Here is a 20,083-nt window from a genome sequence, read left to right on the forward strand (position 1 = left end):
GCCCAGTTGCAAACGTGATATTTATTTACAACAATTCAGTAATAAGAAGCTAATATTGTGGTATATATTAGACACATTGTCTGATTTTGCTAAATTGTGTAGGTGAAAATATTACCTATAAAGCCACAGAAGAACTGTTGTGCGTCTCCTAATAAAACACAATAGGTGTTGGACTTGAAGCAGCACTGCATAGACTGTTCTGTGTGTGACATCAAAGTACCACGAGAGCGATTACACAGCATTAAAAAAATAAATAAATTGATGTCAAATAGGTCTTGCTGTTTTGCTTTTTTGTTAAAGGAGTGTTGCTGTTGTAAAGTTATACAGCTACAGTTGTGTTGCTGGGTTTTAAAGCAGGTTTGATTATTTTTTCTTCATTATCACTCTGTATTTACAGAATTTCACTGTCCACTCTGTTCAAATGTGGACAAATGGTTACACATAGATGTGTGCACACACACTATCAGAGCTGTGTGAGATCACTACCATCCTGCTTTTGTGGGGGTGGGTAGGGGTGTTAATTTTTCCCCCCATAGGTTTTTAACATTCTAAAAGCTCTTTATTCCAAAGATACTACAAGCTAGTAGGTGTAATGTATTCTAAGTTGCATCAGAAGTATTGCAAGTATTATGTACAACAATAAAACAGTGCATTGACATAAAAAAGGAAATTTACTTTTGGTACTTAAGCACTTTTAAAAGCAAGTACTTCTGTACTTTTACTTAAGGAAAAATCTGTCTTTACAACTTTTACTTGTAATGGAGTAATATTTGACCAGCAGTATCTGTACTTTCACTCAAGTAATAGAGTTGAGTACTTTGTCCGCCTCTGTGCTTTATGAGTTATAAAGTCACACTGTGAGATATAAAACAGCAATTATACAGTATGTAGATAATATAGATGCAGTTGAAAGATAAGTCACATTTTGAGATAGATCACATTGTAATTTATAAAGATAATTCGTGTAATTCGTGAAAGAGTCACAGTGTGAGAGAAAAATAAATGACAGTTACCTTATTTATATTTTTTACTCTGAAGCAGAAATGTGCTTCCATGTAATCTAGTATGGAAAATGACCAAAAACACAGTTTCTTTCTATGTGGAGGAAACTTCATTGTAAGATGCACATGCTCTCCTTTGAGATGTCACTAATGCATTTTGCATGACAGAATTATGCAACACCAAAGTCGTTTCAGTACCCAAACAATGATTTATTTGACACAAATGAAACACCGCAACAGAGATTATAAGAGGTTGGAGCGGCATATAGAATGATTGAGATAGCACCCAGCAAATGAGAGCTAATGTGATTTAACGCACAAGTGAAACAATGCCAAATTCCCCATTGGATTAAGTTAATTAAATATAATTTAGCATCAAGGCACTCCTCCTTGCCATAGCTGTACTAGATAGTTGTACAGTACATTCAGAAATTGTAGATACATTTTAAAAACTTTTGAAACTTAGAATAATAAGAAGAATAAGGTTAAGTAAAACTGAAAAAAAAAATGTTACAACTGAATCTTTAAAAAAACACACACACACATTGTATTAGTACGTATTACATACACAGTATATATAGTTACAAAATGCTGTGTGATGTGTATATATATATATATATATATATATATATATATATATATATATATATATATATATATATATATACAGTATAACAGTATAGTTTTTCAGTCTGGTTCTCATTTTAATTTTAATTTTAAATTTTTAAATTAATCGATATATATAAATCGATATATTACACATCAAAATGATTTAATTTGGCTTGCTAACTTGTTTTTTTTACTTAGTAATTTAATTTGTTACTTTATCCTTCTCTTATCTTTATAAAATGTCGATATTGATCACAAATATCTACAAATCGCTGCTACTTCTGGAGAAATGAAACCCAAACCTTACATTTTTGGTCAAGTGCAAGAAACCTCATAATGTGATTATGACACACATGAAGTGCTGGTGAGCTGTGCAACTGTGGTTGAAGATGAATAATCTGACGCTCGAGTCAAACTGAAACTTCTCCTCTTCATCTCTCACCTATTGTTTTCCACATGCTCCATGTTTGGGGACAAACCTAAATATTGAGCGTTATTTTTGTGTGTGATAAACCCTGTTAATAATAACCTTTTTTATCTTGACCTTTGTTCAATTATACAAGCACATATGATTTATCTTTTTATCGGAAATGAGCGCACGAAGGCAGTCGTACAACGACAGTCGTAATGGTATGAACAATATTTTCGAATTTTTTTTTGTTGCTCTTTTGGGAAAATTTACCTTCGTAGTGCCCCTCTTAAACTTCCATCAAAAAGATTTTTAAAGAATAACATACACATGGGTGGCTAAAAAAACACGCACAGAGTGACATGCACACTGAAAGATATTGAGATTCACAAAGGCATTTGTTCTTTTCACCTTAATGTTCTCAGTGCTTGGAGAACATCCATTTAGAGCGGCTATGAATTATGGTTGCCAGGCAACGGGACAGAGAGCTTGTAGCTGCAGTGGAGAATGAAAGAGCTAGCTGATGGAATTAATTTTCTCTCTGCATTAGCCTGTTGGAGCTGCCTTCTCTGGTGGAACAGAGAGTGCATTTATGTGCCTCTTACATTTTGCATTCATTTTATAGGTCTCAGAGCTTGCATTGTTTAGCCAGCAGAGATAGTTGAGTGAAATGTGCTTCACCTTAAAAAGTATTAGATTAAAGGAAAATTATCTCATAAGGTTTCACCGTCCCTGCTTGTTCCATTAAAAAGAATGAAAGTAAATGCCGCAGAATGGCTAAATGGATCCCCTAGTTCTGAGAAACGGGGAAGGCTGCTTTTTAAACGTATAACGTGGGAGATGAGATCTCATCGGGCCGTTCTGATGAGCTCGGGGATTCGCATAAAACGCGACGAATTTATTGGAAACGCTCAGGTAAGGTTTGCTTTCCAGAAAGCCACATGTCCGCTTAAATAAGCACAAGTTGATGTGTGTAAAATGTGCAAATCTAAACAGAGCTGACAGCGGAGGAGAGAGAGGGCGTGAGCGGCAAAAAGCAGCGAGATTGTCCATCATCAGCGCAAAAGCCACTAAATCCTCATCCAGCGGTGGCCTAAATAAAAAAAAAAGGAACAGTAATGGACATAAATCTCCATTTATTGTAAATTTGCAGCAAAGCCTACAGTTTGCAGCACTTTGCTGTGCGCTGCAAAACGGGCACATTTGAGACCTTGAAAGTGCAGCGTGACAAGCCACTTCTATTAGGCTGCTTTCGCATAGATCATTTACAGTGAAGTTTAATAAGAGACAGGTATTTGCGTGTGCTCGTGTAAAATTGGAGCTAGAGCAATTAAACTCTGGCATGTCTAAATGACAGATGGTGTAATACGGCTTTAAGCTTTTATACTCCAAATTACCTCACTTCTCATATGTACTCCTGCATGTCATAAATATTGAGTGTTTTCCTTCGTGTAGACAGTGACAAGCTATTATTGCCAAAAAATAAATAAAATATCAGCGATTTTGAAGCGGATTAACTCGAGAGCAAAAGAAATTAATAGCTAAGATTATGCCGATATATTTCAAATGATCAAAAGGGTAAACAAAAAGCCAGCGTGTCTTTTAGCTTATAAAGATCTACAGTAACGCAAGGACGTGAAATACACCCTCATTACTCTGCCTGAAAAAGTCCTTATCATTGGGCTGTGGTTTTATTACCCTGAGCAAACAATTGGCTCTGATCTAGTTCAGCACTTAAGCTATTTATACCTTTTTAATGGAAACAGAAGGACATGAAAGTGCCCCTGAAGTGACAGCCAGAGTAAAGTAGACATTATTTTCCTCCCTTTAAAATGTCATTGGACTCTATGGAAAGCTGGGGTTCTCTCGTCCCTTTCATGCGTCTCTGTCGCGCATTATAGGAAGATAAGCATGCAAATAGTCTCCTACTGTACGTGTGATTACAATTTGCCCTGTGATTTAAAGGAAATTGATATCAAATGAGTATGACCTCCTTTGCAGCACGGGTCAGTGGATCTGATGAAAAAACAGCCAGCCCAGGCAGCCATTTGTTATTTAAAACTTAAAAATTGCAGAACAGGCAACCTTTAGGGCTTTTGTCTGTGACCTCGTCACGTGACCTCTATTCATCCCTGGCAAGCCTTTGTCCTCTGTGTAGTGGAGATTAATGGTGAGCTCAGATGATAAATACCATCACAACCTCGCTCTGACAAACGCGATTCGAGGTTTTTTTCAGCAGCCATTTTGCATCCGCTCGCTGTAAACTTGGGAAATTTCGCTAGTTTCTACTGTACGTGTGATTACAATTTGCCCTGTGATTTAAAGGAAATTGATATCAAATTAGTATGACCTCCTTTGCAGCACGGGTCAGTGGATCTGATGAAAAAACAGCCAGCCCAGGCAGCCATTTGTTATTTAAAACTTAAAAATTGCAGAACAGGCAACCTTTAGGGCTTTTGTCTGTGACCTCGTCACGTGACCTCTATTCATCCCTGGCAAGCCTTTGTCCTCTGTGTAGTGGAGATTAATGGTGAGCTCAGATGATAAATACCATCACAACCTCGCTCTGACAAACGCGATTCGAGGTTTTTTTCAGCAGCCATTTTGCATCCGCTCGCTGTAAACTTGGGAAATTTCGCTAGTTATTGCGATATGATTAAACAATCTGTCTTTGATTTCACTCTTAGTTACTGCCAGAGAGCTTGTCCTGCCTCTAGGTTTTGTTTTACCAAGAAATAGAAAGTGACCTTTATCAGCATGCGTGGTTTTAAGTTGAAATGTGTTTTCTACCCAAAACTGACCACATTGTCTAATTACCCACACAGGGTGGGTATTGTCTGTTAAATAGCAGAAAAAGTCCCCCCAAGAAAATACAGATGTTTCACAAGAAATCGAGTGGGAAGGGTATAATACTGAAAACACAGAGCGTATTAATGAAGGTGAACACATTTCGCTGAAAAATGAAACTTTCTCCTATCCATTAACATTGTAATGGTTAAACCCCCTGAAAAGCTGAACAGTTTTCCACTGCGATCTTTTTTCCAGCCATTTCATGTGAACTTGACATTTTCACCCGTGTCAGTTTATGATTAGTCAGTTAACCGCTAAAACCGCACGGATTGAAGAATTTCCTCCATATTGCTGTGTAATGTTAATCCGTCCAATCAACTGCTTTCAGATACATGCCGAATTCTCGTAAATTAATAGTCTTTCCGATGTTCCATGACACGACATAAACACTTTCATGTATGGAATTAATTAATCAAGTTAAACACATGAAAGTCTTATTGTTGGCTTATTGTTGTTTTTAAAACTAAACTTTAAATTTAAAATATATTTATCACTTAATTTAAATGAAAAAATTATAAAAACCCTGGTAATCATTCAGAACATCCGAGTATCACAGCACCACTCAAAAATGCATTACATACTGTGTGGATGGCACAACATTATTGTACACTACTTTTCCCTGTGTGACTGTCAGCTTCTGACAGTATGAAATATGTGAAATATTTGCATTAGCATTATTCAGTGCTCTCACAGGCTCTCTTCCAAATAAGAGATGTTAGAAAGCAATTTCAGTATGTTTTGAGTAATGAGGGTCCAGTGTGTCTGAAGTGTTTATGTGGGGAGGAAGACACAGAGTCACCTGTCCTTCAGAGAAATGCCCATGGCCTCTAACCCCAAAGCTCCACCTGTCGGGGGCATTGTGTTGCATACAATGGTGGGCGTGGGGTACATTTCAGGTCACCTGTTGCTTCAGACAGTATCAGGTGACTGACTACAGCTACAGGGCTTGTCCTTGTCGGAAGTGATTTATCCCCCAGATTCAGTGTACAAAAGCAATGTTTCTACACCCTGCTACAAACTAGCATTCGCAGCAGTAGGATAGAAAAAACCCAAACCTGTCATAAGGTATGGATGGAGATATTAGTGCTAGTTAACACTGGGATTATGCTCGTATGTATATGTAGACCTTTCAAGGGATTTCTATTGTTTAGCCAAGGTTAGTTTTAATAAGATTAGTACATTTTACTTTTTAAATGAATATTTGGTAACACTTTAGCATAGGGACCAATTCTCACTATTAATTAGTTGCTTATTAGCATGCATAGTATTAACATATTGGTTGTTTATTAGTACTTACAAAGCACATATTCTGCATGCCCATATTCTACATCTGTAATCATACCCAATACCTAAACTTAACAACTACCTTACAAGCTATTAATAACGGCACCATATTAGGAGTTTATTGAGGCAAAAGTCGTAGTGATGGTTTGTTAATAGCGATAATTGCACCTTAAAATAAAGTGTGACTGAATATTTCAGATTCAGTACAAGCTAAGCTTCTGTATGTAACGGGTATGTAACATCTTTTGTGGCATAGTGTTGAGTACCACAAAAAGAAAAAACCTATGGAGGTGAATGGGGCCAATTCGCATATATTGAAAAATATTCAACGTTTCATTGTCACAGGCAAAAGGAATAAACAACATGATCTTAATGTGAAGAAATCACAATTCACTAACCTTTCAATGAAAAGTTATAGTTTTAAACCCTAAAACCTTAAAATGATAATTATGATTTAAACAGATTTACACCTCAAACAATGCAGTTTTAACAGAAAAATTAATGTAAGTGATTTTGATCTCTCTCTCTCTCTCTATATATATATATATATATTTATAATATTATATGATCTTTATAATATTATATGAATTGAAATTTTAAGCTTCACATTTCTGATTTTAAAAAAGTGGCCTCATTCCCTTCCATTATTAGTGCTTTATTGTAACTTCCGTTTTTGTTTGTTTGCTTTTAAATAAAACAATAGTCAAGTTGAGTTTGCTACAACATTATGCTTCAAACTTTCGTTCCTTTAACTTGCAACCAACAGAGCCATTGATTGAAAATGGTTCCATTTATTTGAAAAATGCATTTGGAAATCTAGGTATTTTGGTTTTAAATGAAGTTTTATTTTAATCTTCCAGATGCAGCAAATGGTCAACTCAGACTCACGTTATGGCGGCCATCCTCAGGTGGACACGCTCAGACCCAGGGTCCAACCTGGCATGGTTCCTCAAGGTCAGCTGACCACTATCAACCAATCGCAACTCAATACTCAGCTGGGTCTCAATAACAACAATGGCACCCATGGATCCCCATCTCCACCAGAGAGCAAGTCAGCCACACCCTCCCCCTCCAGCTCCGTGCATGAGGACGATGCAGATGATGCTGCCAAGGTGAGAGAGAGAGAGAGAGTGTGTGTGTGTTTTACCCATTCTGTGATCTCATGAATATAAAAGCTTATCTTCCTCACACACACACGGTCACATAGACTGTTTTATGCACTGTGGCAAAATAGAGTGTATTAAAAGGAATGAGTCACTGCTGACCTTTTAGCAAGTTGTACTGCCATGTTTCCTTAAACATAGATTTGCTAAGACACTGATCTGCCTCAAGTCTGTTCTTCACAGCCAAAATACAGAACATTTTCTCCAAAACTCACATCAGTACTGATCCTCTGGAAAGTGTGGTCGTTTATATGCTCTGCTAAGATATTTTTGCGTAACACAGAAGACATGGTTCAGCATTAAAACGTCAAGAGCTGTAAACATACATGTTATGAGCTATTCGTGTTTATATAAAGCGTCACAGTCTGACATTTCAGTCACTTAAATTAAAATGTCATGGAATTTTTTAGAGTTAGCGCGGTTATGATTATTAAGCTTTAGGCTGGTGACTAATTGTCATACAAGTAATTAAATTAATTGTCTTTTTAGATAATTTAACAGTTACAGAGGTAAAGTGTAACTCAACACACATGCACCTTAAAAATATTTTTTCACACTGAACTTGGAAACAAATTTTATGTTATTTTAAGGAAACTTAAGTTTTGTTTTATTTTAAGGCTTATAAATATTTAGATATTTTAGATATTAGAATGACACATATAATAGTTTAAATATATCTATAATAAAATATTTATCTTGTCATTTTTAATGCAAAAATGACTGTTTTCTATACTAAAATTACTTATAAAATGTGCATTTTATGGTATTTCTACATGCATTTCAAATTCCCCTAATTGGTTAGAAATATCTGTTTGCCCTTTAAAATAAATAGATCTGTAACCGTATGTAATAATCACAATGCCATATAGATGCTGTATATTATATTGTCTAAAAATTGTTCTTTGCAGCTGCAGTCTTTATAGAAATTGTTATCCGGTGATCACAAACAACTGCAAACGTCATGGAAAATTTTGGGGAAAAATGCGTGGGAACCCATTACATACAGTAGAAATAATGCACGATAGTCATTAAAATTTAAAAAGTAGCTCCAGGCTTTGGAGACAAGGCTCACTAACTAGCTTTAGGAAGCTGATTCATTCATAAAGCTGTTATTATGGCTTAATCTAATTGGATATCTATTGTTTAATATAATGAGCCCCTCTCTTTTCAGATCAGTGGGGCAGAGAAGAGAGCAGCCACAGACATGGCCAAGAAGCCCAAAACCCCCAAGAAGAAGAAGAAGAAAGACCCCAACGAGCCTCAGAAGCCAGTGTCAGCCTACGCCCTGTTCTTCAGAGACACGCAGGCAGCTATCAAAGGCCAAAACCCTAATGCCACATTTGGGGAGGTTTCTAAAATAGTGGCTTCCATGTGGGACGGCCTGGGCGAGGAACAGAAACAGGTGACTTTTTCTCTTTAGTAAACCTTGCTCGTACAAACGTGAAAAGTTCCTTTATCTTACTGCGATCTTGTGGCTGACTCATAAAGACTGAGGTAATGCATGAGGAATTAGATTACTGTGTGTTTCTATACACACAGCACATGTTTTGTTTATTATCTAAGGTATTATCTACAGTATATGCAATGGTATATCCACATAACGATTTGTTATGACAGCAGATGCGATGACGCACATGTTGGTCAGAACATTTGTTGATTTCCCCTTGTGCAATAAGAGAATAACATTGTCTCCGCAGTGGTGCTGTGGTCTAACATCAGCGTGGTTGTGCATGGTAGGGGAAGTCTTAAAGTCAGGTGTGAAAACAGTGCAATATGTGAGAATTTTTTTTTTATTGGAACGTAACAAACAAAGGTTTTGTGGGGTCTGCTAATCGCTTTATCAAGTTTCGGTACACATTTGACATGAATACAGTCTGTAATGTTGTAAGCAACAGCATTTTGTTAATTTTATTGCATTCTGAACAGGTTTAAAAGGGTTGGAAAGGTTACTTTGGAAATTTAACAGGTTACAGATTACAAGTTACCCTATTTAAAATGTAATAAGTAATGTAACTATTTCAGTTACTTTATTCAAGTAATGTAACTGATTACATTTGATTACGTTTCTACATTTTGAACTAATGTTTTCAAATGTTAATCATTTTTAAACATTTAAAGCAGGGAGGGTTAACCTTGCAGTAGTTCTAAACACTAATTACTGTCAGATTTTCAAAATCCTTTTTCAGTTGAATTAAGATTATAATCATTTAATTTTAAAGCACAGCCACCACTAAATCAGACTTTAGCACCTGTTTTTATTTTGAGATTGTTCTGTGGTTAAATACAGATTTAATAATAAGATATAGTTTAATAGCTATGCAAATGTTTTTGAAATCAAATCTTTACATAGTTATGACAGTAAACACTGGCTTCTAATAATTCTTTTGGGGGGAAAAAAAGCTGTTAATCTTAAAAAATAAAGCATAAATAAAACCCAAATAGGAAATAAAATATTATCAAATAAGCATGTGTCCTATTATTTTAGAGCAGTCAGTGCAATTTTGGAAAAAGAAAACAATCAAATCTGTTTGTGTGTGAAAATGATTCCCTTTGTAATTTTTAACCTTTTCATAAGTAACTGTAATTTAATTACACATTTTTTTCCAGTTGCATTTATTTTGTAATTAAATTACGTATTTCTGTTACATGTAACTAGTTACTCCCCAACGTTTATTTTCAAAGTACTTAAGACTATTTTAAATTAATAGTTCCTCTCATAGTACTTAAAACATGTAGCCTACATACTATTATAATAACAATAAATTATGCACAATTACATCCAAGTAACCCTAATCCTAACCCTAATCATATAGTAAATTCATTCAGTTAATTAATATTACTCAGTACTTAAGTGTATAATTATAACTGTAACAAGAACACCTTAAAATAAAGTGTAACCAAACATTTAAAAAAACTGATACAAAAAATGCAAGATATTTATCTTGTCATTTTTAATGCAAAAATGACCGTTTTCTATAATAAAATTACTTGTAAAATGTGCATTTTATGGTATTTCTACATGCAATTCAAATTCCCCTAATTGGTTAGAAATATCTGATTGCCCTTTAAAGTAAACAGATCTGTAACCGTATGTAATAATTACAATGCCATATAGATGCTGTATATTAAAAATGAATATTTCATTGTCTAGAAATTGTTCTTTGCAGCTGCAGCCTTTATAGAAATAGTTGTCCAGTGATCACAAACAACTGCAAACGTCATGGAAAATTATTGGGAAAAATGCGTGGGAACCCGTTACATACAGCACTTAAATGTATGTATGTATGTATAATTATAACTGTAACAAGGACACCTTAAAATAAAGTGTAACCAAACATTTTTAAAAAAGATACAAAAAAATGCAGTTTATCCCAAAATTACATTTTGAAGAACATGTCAGCTGTTTTTGTCATTGGAGTCTAAAACAACATTGGAACTGTATGGGCAAAAAACAAAAAAAACATGGAATGACACAAGCAGTTTGAGTACTTTTGAGGTACACATTAGATCATGCAGTCAAATAACAATTACTTTTTATTTGCTGTGCATTACAACAAATGTGTACATCAAAGTGTATTATTAGAGCTTATGTAGTACAGTAAATACCCTTGTAAATGTTTAATACCCTCATTAAGGTTCCTTTTAAGACTGAAAGCCGTGACGAGGAAAAGGATTAGCACTTATGTTAACACCTAGACTGTTTTTTAGGGAGTGAATTTAGGTTTTGAAGAATGACATGACTACGAGAGCTGCTTCTGATTTCAGAATAAGCACAACTGAAAGTACCCATTTCTCTCACCAAAGCCACCAGACAGCATCTACAGTCATACAAAGCTTTTATTTTTTTGTAGTCGTTTATTTTGTGCTCTTTTCACTATGTAAAACACTCAGCTGGTGAAGCTGATGAAAACACTTAAAAGTACTTTTACTCAGGAGAGGATGTTTGCCTGATAAAAGAACATCATGTCTCTCTGCTGTTTTTTTCTTTCTTTCTCTATCTCTCCTCTGCTCTTGTCTTTTTAGTAGAGGTCTATTGGTTGAGGTAATAACAGCACAGATGTATTGATGGGCAAATAATTGCACATATGCCCCAACTGAAAGGGGAAATATGGACAGTCCATAAAGGCAGAAGAACAAGCGATGGATAAAGTGGGCTGCACTCAAGCACCATTTCAGTGCTCCAACAACAATTACGCATTATGGCTCATAAATGGACTGCCATTAGATCCCATTTCTAAGAATAATTGTGCACAGGAACATGAAGAACAGCTTTGGCCTCCTAATATATTTTTTTTCTTTCTTTGTTTTGTCATGGCAGGCGTACAAGAAAAAAACTGAAACCGCAAAGAAGGAGTACCTCAAACAACTGGCTGCGTACAGAGCGAGCCTCGTGTCTCAGGTAAATGACTCTGGGCTATTGATACACATACATGCTTTAAAACTGTGACAAGGGACATTTTGAGATGTTCCTGTTTGGCAGTTTAGAGATGTTTTTGAGACAGCTTGAGTAATAAATAGACTCCCCTCACACACCTAAATGGAAATTTTATGAAGAGAGCGTGAAAAAAAAAAAAAAATGTCACGCTATCGTTGTTTGCAAGAAATCCAATATTTTATATATATATATATATATAATGCGTACCAACATTTAAGGTGGAGTTAAATTCCACCATTTGAGTGGAATATACAGAGAAATCCAATATTGAAATATATATTTGTATTTTATATATACATCTCATCTAAATCTAAACATTAATAAAAATTTATTTAAAACGTATATTTTATATTTTTGAATATACATATATTTAAATAATTTCAACATTTAAAATTTATAACATTTATAAAAAAGTATACATATATATATATTAGTGCTATCAAACGATTAATTGTGATTAATCGCATCCAATTTAAAACTTTTTGTTTACATAATATGTGTGTGTGTCAGGGAAGGATCAGTAGACAGACACAATTGCAGGTATGATCTCTTTATTGAGAATAGAGCAAGCCAAATAGTCCAAAGGACATTATCCAAAATAGAGCAGGCAGTAGTCAGGCAATAGATGAACAGGAAACTGAGAGCAATAATCCAAAGTACAGGTCGTAGTCCAAAAACACCAGGAGAACATAAAGTTTCCAAAAGGCATAGTTACAACACCAGGTAAAGAGTTGATACTTCACAAAGCACGTGGAGTTGAGAGTCTCTTTATATAGGGTGTCTAATCAGTGTCAATTGCTTGCATGTGCATGTAATCAGAAGTCAGGTGATTTAGAGCGCTGCCAAGTATTCTGGGATATGGAGTCCAGGGCGGCCATATTTGAAATCTGAGGTGCTTGCTGTGAATTGTAATTCACTGAACTGACAGTGTGTGTACTGTGTATCTGTATTGTGTATATATAAATACACATACATAGAGTATATATTTTGAAAATATTTACATGTATATATTTATATAATTTATATTGTATAAAAATATATTTATTATATAAACATAACATTTTTCTTTTATATTTTCTTAATATATACATGCATGTGTTTATATTTATATATACATAATAAATATACACAGTACACACACATATTATGTAAACAAAAACTTTTATTTTGGACGAGCACTAGATTTGATACATTTTTAAATAAACATTTAAATCATTTAAACATTTAAAATGTATCAAATTTATGCATACATATATATTTAGCATTTAGTATATACTATATATTTAGTGTTTAGTAAATAGTATATACACATATATTTAAAAGAAACATTTAGGTCATGCAACATTCATCAGGCATTTAAAAGCAGAGAATGATTAACCCAAGAAGCCTGTTTAACATTTATGCAACCAACAACTAAACTTTCTCTAGAGCTACAATGACCCAGGCGATGTGAAGGCATCACAGGCCTCTCAGATGCTCGGACCCAAGCCACCAGTTTTCTCCGTGGCAGGCCAGTCTCACCCAGGTCTCTACATGGCTCCTCCGTACCACCAGCAGCCAGGACTCAGTCCCCACCTGCCCCCGATGCAGCCAGGCCTAGCCCGAGGCGGTGCATCCCGGCCCGGAGCAATGAGCATGGGCAGCATGGCGGGCTCGTCCCCCCCTCCACTGCAGATCAGCCCCCCCTTACACCAGCACCTCAGTCTCCACCAGCAACAACAGCAGCTGAGCAGCCACCCCCTGCACTCCCCATCCATGGCCCAGGTGAGACATCTATTACTTATTTCAACAATGAACAATGCACTTTATGCTTTTTAGATACTTTTGAATTTTGAGTCAACATGTATATTTAAAATAAGTTCCTATATGCTATTCTATTCAAAAGAAAGAAAAAAAATTTAAGAAATTCATATTTTTTTCAGCAAAGATGCAATAAATTGTTCAAAAGTGACAGTAAAGACATTTATAATGTTGCAAAGGATTTCTATTTTAAATAAATGTTGTTCTTTTGAACTTTCTAGTCATCAAAGAAAAAAGTAGCGCTGCTTCCACAAAAATATTATGCAGGACAACTGTTTTAACATTAATAATAAAAAATGTTTGTTGAGCAGCAAATCAGCATATTACAATGATTACTGAAGCATCACGTGACACTAAAGACTGAAGTAATCACAGCTGAAAATTCAGCTAAATAAATTACATTGTAAAATAGGAAACAATTATTTTAAACTGTAATTTCACAATATTACTGTTTTATTGTAAAATTGTAAAATAGCAAACAATTATTTTAAATTGTAATAATTTCACAATATTACTGTTTTACTGTAAAATTGTTAAATAGGAAACAATTATTTTAAATTGTAATTTCACAATATTGCTGTTTTACTGTAAAATTGTAAAATAGGAAACAATGATTTTAAATTGTAACAATATTTCACAATATTACTGTTTTTACTGTATTATTGATCAAATAAGTGCAGCCTGGGTGAGCATAAACATAAATTTCAGAAGTTTGGGGACAGTTTATATTTATTCCATGGCACCAAAAATATATTTTTGTAATATATTCATTTAACTTTTTATGACTGTACATACAGTATATAAAATATTTGGTGCCATATCACTAGTCCCCACCATCCACATAAATAAATATAGAAATTCATGCTTTCAAACAAACTTAAAATCAGCATGAAATTGAATTCTTTTCATTTAATTAATCTAAATTGGGCTAAATTTAATTGTATAATATACTCTCTTGCACTTCATGTGAACGACTGACCCCAACCAAAGACCACTTATATAGAGAGCACTTTTCACCATCCAATCAATTCCCAATGGATAGCATCAAGCCCTATATTTTTCTTCTTCGTGTAATGTGAAATATATCACATTCCGGAAGTAAAATAGGTTGTGAACTCGATTTAATGTTGACTTTAATCAAGAAAGCCATTAGCAGCCTTTTCACTGTTATTAGAGCAAGACCAAAAAGAGGAAAGACAGACACCAAGCCAGGCCAATTAAAGGATCTGCTCATTCCCTTGGAGGGGAATCTATTTTCCATAAACCTCTTGGAGAACCCGCCTTGTCTGATTCTTCTCCAATTTCCATTATACATTATTGTGGAGCAGATAGCGAAGCGTATATGTGTGTGTATGAATGTGAGAGTGGAGGAAGTGCTGTTTATGCAGCAGATGCAGCACCGTTTCATTTTTCATCATTTCCGACCCCCTCAGCCTATCTCTCGCGCCGGCGAATGAGGTCAAGAGAGGAACCATTAATATCTGCCAGCTTGTTTTATGTCCACACTGTGCAAAAAAAATCCCAGCGTATCACACAGACAGATTTTCAATTTTCTCTCTGTAATAAACAGATGCATTAGGATTTGGATGTGACTTAAGGTTGCACAAAAAAAGTCACATTGAAATTGATGAATACATCAGTGTGGAAGGCAAAACGCCTCAGCTATCTGATGAAAACAGTTTTTAGACCGGGCCGAAGGAAATGAAATTAGTTCTCCGCTAAAGTGTATAGGAGGAGAAGGCTGGTTTTGGAGGACGTAGACAACAGCAAAGCAGAGAAAGCAAATAAAGGCTCTACCCGTTCTCACACAAACCCCCAAAAAATCTAATTCAAGAGAAGAAGACCTCTTTATGTGTGAGGAGGAAGAGGGTGTTTCGACTGCAGCCCCACGTTGACACGCAGCCTCATTATTAGCATTGGTGCTAATTAAACCCTCGATCCTCTAATAGAGATCTCAAGCAGAGGTGGTTAAGGAGAGGTTTGAAGCCCAAGTCTCCATAAGCACTCGCGGTGAGTTCCGTGTTGATCCGTTTCATGTCTTAATAGCCTTGAGTTGCGCTGGAACTTCAGTGGGATTGAGATGAGGTTGTAATGAGGTCCTAATGAATAGCACCCTTGTGTCTGGAAGCTCTTTAAGAGATGAGCATCAGCTGGGAGGCAGGACTGACTGGTGCTGGAGAGAAGGAGAGGGCGGAGAATCACATTGTCTTGGGGTAAACAGGGATTAGCTTCATAAAAAGAGATGAATCATGTGGTCAGAAGAACAGGTGACACGCTATCCAGTGACAGCGGTTTGCGCCGGGCCGGCGTTGAGTGACGAGCTGTTTGTGTTTGAATTGTGTTGTTTGGTAAGGAAATACATGGCAACGTATAGATTCCATCAAGGACGAAAGCGGAAAACATATTTCCAACTCAAATTGTTGCGGCAAAAAAAAGTTTGCCATTCACATCTGAATGTGAAAGGCCTATTGTTGTAAGTTTCTCTTCCTGTGCCCGCTGGGAATTCTGGGAAACGTTGTATTTAAAAGAGCAACTACTTGATTGAATTTCATGTGCTTCTTTTTTATCACTCCTCGGCAGGAAAATTAACTATTGCCATGGATGATCGTCATCGTGAGGCAAAAAAAGTGTCTAATTTTCATGCAGATTATAGTGTGAATTTGTCTGAAGTCCAATTTTAGATTACCACAGGGCTCCTTGTATGGCTGTGTCAATCTTTTGGAGGAGAGTACGAATGCTTAAACTTAAGGCTTTTCTCTCCTCCGTTTGGGGACTTCTTAAGCCTGTTCCGCAGAGCCTGCCTTTATGGGAGAGTTTTTAAATCCAAAGGGGAGTAATAATCCTCGTTCATTTTTGCATATTTGTGGAGAGCAAACAAAAACGCGCGGTTCAACTTTTTCGGTGAGCCGAGGCGGGCTGGGGGGAGGTGGGGCAGTGTTGGGGGGGGAAAGGGACACAAAGGGGCAGATGGAGCCTTTGTGATCGAATGAAGGAGAAGAATTTGAGGAACAATTCATGAATAGGTAGAATCTCTGGAGGGGGAAAAAAACGCAGCCACCTGCTGTCTTGCTCTTTCAGGCAGATTCTCTTGTGTACCACTGAGATTAACTTCCTTTTCACATGCAGTCTTTCTTAGGCTAAGAACAGAGAAGAAGTCTTCAAATTAGAATATCTGCTTCGTTTATTTTTCGTCTACCCCCACCGGTCTCTCCGACCACCGAATGCAGTTCCTCATTAATGCTCATTTGAGGCTGCTTGCATTACACTGTCATCATGTCCACTTCAGATCCTGTAGGCTGTTTGCTGGAATTAGATTGGATGGGCTGCTTTGCTCTGGTTTCTCTCAGAAAAAAGAAAAACAGGAATGCTAGTTCAGCATTCTGATGCCAGGCTTTAATACAGCTCACTGTTAAAATATTTATGTAGTTGGACAGTTCTCCAAAAAATGAAAATTATGCTATTCCAGACCCATTTGCTGCATGGAACTCAAAAGTAAACATCTACGAGAATTCATGACAGAGGTCTTGCCATTATAGCTTTAATATGTCAAGTTCCAAAAATGACAAAAAAATAAATACAATTAGTCCAATTTGTGTGAACAGATCCAAATTGGAGTCATTATTCACTGATAATCATCCTCTCCCTTTAAGTTTACTCTACCGTTCACAAGTTTGGGGTCAAGTTTTTTTTTTATATAAATTCAGTAAATATGCATTAAATTGATTATGACATATGAATAAAATTGAATAAATGCCTAAAAATAAATTCTGAACTAAAAATGTATCATGAAATCATGGATTTCACAAAAATATTAAACAGCACTGTTTTAAACTTTAGTAATAATAAGAAATGTTTCTTGTGCACAAAATCAGTGTATTAGAATGGTTTCTGAAGGATCATGTGACACTGATGACTGGAGTAATGATGACTGCTGAAAATTCAGCTTTACCATCACAAGAGTAAATGAAATTTCAAAATACATTCAAATAGAATTATTTCAAATTGTAATAATATTTCACAATATTCCTGTCTTACTGTATTTTTGATCCAATAAATGCAGCCTAGGTGAGCATAAGAGACTTCTTTCAAAAACTTTTCCAAAATCTTCCTGATCCCATGCATATGTGAAGCCAATGACAACATTACTTGTTTAATTTAATTGCACAACCTTATATTACTTACATGTTCAGCTACTTGCATTGTATGGCTTCCCCTGGCCACCATGAGAATAGCTGCGTAACCATTACTTAAAAATGTCTACTTTTGTGTTTTACTGACAAAAATAACAGCATGACCATGAATAAATAAATAATGCATGAATTTCCATTTTGGCCAGAACTATTCCTTTAACATTGTGCTACAATACTGACAAAAAAATTATTATTATTATTATATAACAGATCCCATTTGCTCTCATACACTATCGGCCTCGACTTTGTGGGACCTGCAGCATGTAAGATCTAATATGTAATCTGCTGTTGTGTTCTGCTCTCCTCTCAGGGTTTCCCCCTTCAGGCAGAGTATCAGAGCATGGTAAATGTCACATCCTCTGCCGGACCCGGCCTGTCCCCTTCAATGGACTACCGCACGGGCTGCAGGAACGGACCGACCCAGGGCCTGGACTGGACCCCTGACTACTGCGGCAACGGGTGAGCGGACACTAGCGCTATCATTCAGGAAAATATGCAATTTTCTGCTGCAGCCGTGCTGACTTGTTCGTCTCTCCCTCCACAGAGCCCTGCAGAGGGACAAAGCCCTGTACCTGACCTGATCGACATGCCCAACCCCACGCTCCTTCACGCTCACAGGACCAAGGCAGTTCCTCATCCCAGTACAGCTATTCAGGGCCTGATTGTTCAGGCCTTACTTTAGACTAGACAGCAAACCAACGTTTGAATGTTTTCTTTCTCATGGCTCACACTTTAGTGCACCCTACCGTGGTGGCTTTGGAATTTGTATCTCCTTCTAGCTTCTGACATTCAGACATTTTGGATCTTTAAAATAGAGTTTAAATCATCGCAAGCATGACCATGTAAATTGTATGCTAACATTTGTTTCAATGCAATCACCTCTCTAATGATATTGACTTTTAACGCCCTCCTATTGTTCCGCGTCCTAATAAGAGGCCGTGTATGGAAACCCCCTGTAGACGTGTGTTTTATTGGAGATTGCTCATGGTTTTTAAGACGTTGCGTAGGTCAATTTGCCTCGCAGGAAGGTTGTGTCAATCCATCGGTTTCTAAGCACTTACCGCTGCGTGTCGGAGACTCCAAGCTCTCGCTGACAAACGGCGGAACGAAAGCCAAAACAGAACTTCGTTTTTGTACAAAGAGGAAAATCGCTATCAGAAAACAGAAAATAAACAAAAAACCACAAAAAAAAAAAAGAATGCAGACGATATGAGTCCTGCGTCTCGCCCCGCTCCTCTTTCTCGTCGTATCATTCTTCCTCTCTGTAATGATCTTTTCTAGTCAACTGCCTTAGAAAGAGAGTTCTGTTGTAAGTATAAAACAGTCACTCATAGGAAGGTTATGAACGGGTTGTTTCAAGCAGCCCTTGTTTCAAGCTGTAAATAGAATCTGTGTTACTCCTAGAGTATAAGAATTTGACTTTTTTTTTCTAGTAACAATGTGATTTTGAATTGGACCACACCAGTTCGTTTAAAACTCGAAAAGGGATAATTAGCCAAGAGGGGCAATTTCTTGGCAGCGGACATCGCTGTTGGTTAGACCGACAAAAGAGACTAAAAAAGTATTCTTTTCCCAAGTTTAATAACGTAAAGGTTGATGGCATCAACCAGCGAGGTAGCATGAAATGATTCATTAAGGAAAGTACTAAAGAAAAGTTTATTTTGTATTACGCAAAATACTTCTTTTGTATCACTTCTGGCATATTGATTAATGTCATCCAAACTATGTGTATGAAACTGTCAGATGCTTATATGGTGTTAATTAGAAGAAACAGTGGCAGATTGGAGAGTTGCTGTATAACCCTGGCATATGGCTGATCATTTACTATTCCTCTACACTGTGTCTATATGAGATCTTTTTATGGTACTTGTTTGCGCCTATTTATGAAGGAAAAAAAATAACTGTAGGTGTTTTTTGAGTAATTATGTTAGAGTTCCAGGGATGTTTTTCTGTTCATTTGTTTTGACAGAATTGATCCAGGCAACAATGTGAATAATTCTTATTTAGTTTTTATTGTGTTTGAAAATAAATAAAGGCAAACCTGCATTTTTGTGCAGTAATTCATCAACGAGTGTCACGAGTGTTTCATTTCAGGGCTAAATATTTGTATGGAATATTATTTGAAACATTTAGAACCTCATAATTCATCTGGCAGAAAAAGGTCAAGCTTAAGTTTATTTATAATGAACACTAATTCTCTTCCTCACTCATATCTCATAACTGGGCCACGGTGTTGTTGATACAGAGCGTAATAATAACAATCCATTTTCCAACCATGAACACAGCACAAATAAACCTCCCAATGTCAAGAGCACATTCCTGCCCTGCCATACAGCTGCCAC

General features: G+C 36.2%; 1 protein-coding gene across 4 annotated transcripts in view; it reads left to right on the top strand.

The window, feature by feature from the left end:
* The window catches only part of LOC107585594 (thymocyte selection-associated high mobility group box protein TOX-like), a 58,558-nt gene extending 38,749 nt beyond the window's left edge, over window positions 1-19,809 (top strand). For all 4 annotated transcript variants that reach the window (XM_016272684.1, XM_016272691.1, XM_016272698.1 and 1 more), the window contains 6 exons: window positions 7,014-7,265; window positions 8,488-8,718; window positions 11,635-11,715; window positions 13,180-13,515; window positions 18,052-18,200; window positions 18,286-19,809. In XM_016272684.1, the coding sequence (XP_016128170.1) occupies window positions 7,014-7,265; window positions 8,488-8,718; window positions 11,635-11,715; window positions 13,180-13,515; window positions 18,052-18,200; window positions 18,286-18,322 (1,086 nt within the window). In that variant the 3' untranslated portion in view covers window positions 18,323-19,809. The remainder of the gene's footprint in view (window positions 1-7,013; window positions 7,266-8,487; window positions 8,719-11,634; window positions 11,716-13,179; window positions 13,516-18,051; window positions 18,201-18,285) is intronic.
* The last annotated feature ends 274 nt before the right edge of the window (window positions 19,810-20,083 follow it).

Source organism: Sinocyclocheilus grahami, unplaced genomic scaffold (assembly GCF_001515645.1).
Source record: "Sinocyclocheilus grahami isolate Dianchi unplaced genomic scaffold, SAMN03320097.WGS_v1.1 scaffold5.1, whole genome shotgun sequence".
Taxonomy (NCBI): domain Eukaryota; kingdom Metazoa; phylum Chordata; class Actinopteri; order Cypriniformes; family Cyprinidae; genus Sinocyclocheilus; species Sinocyclocheilus grahami.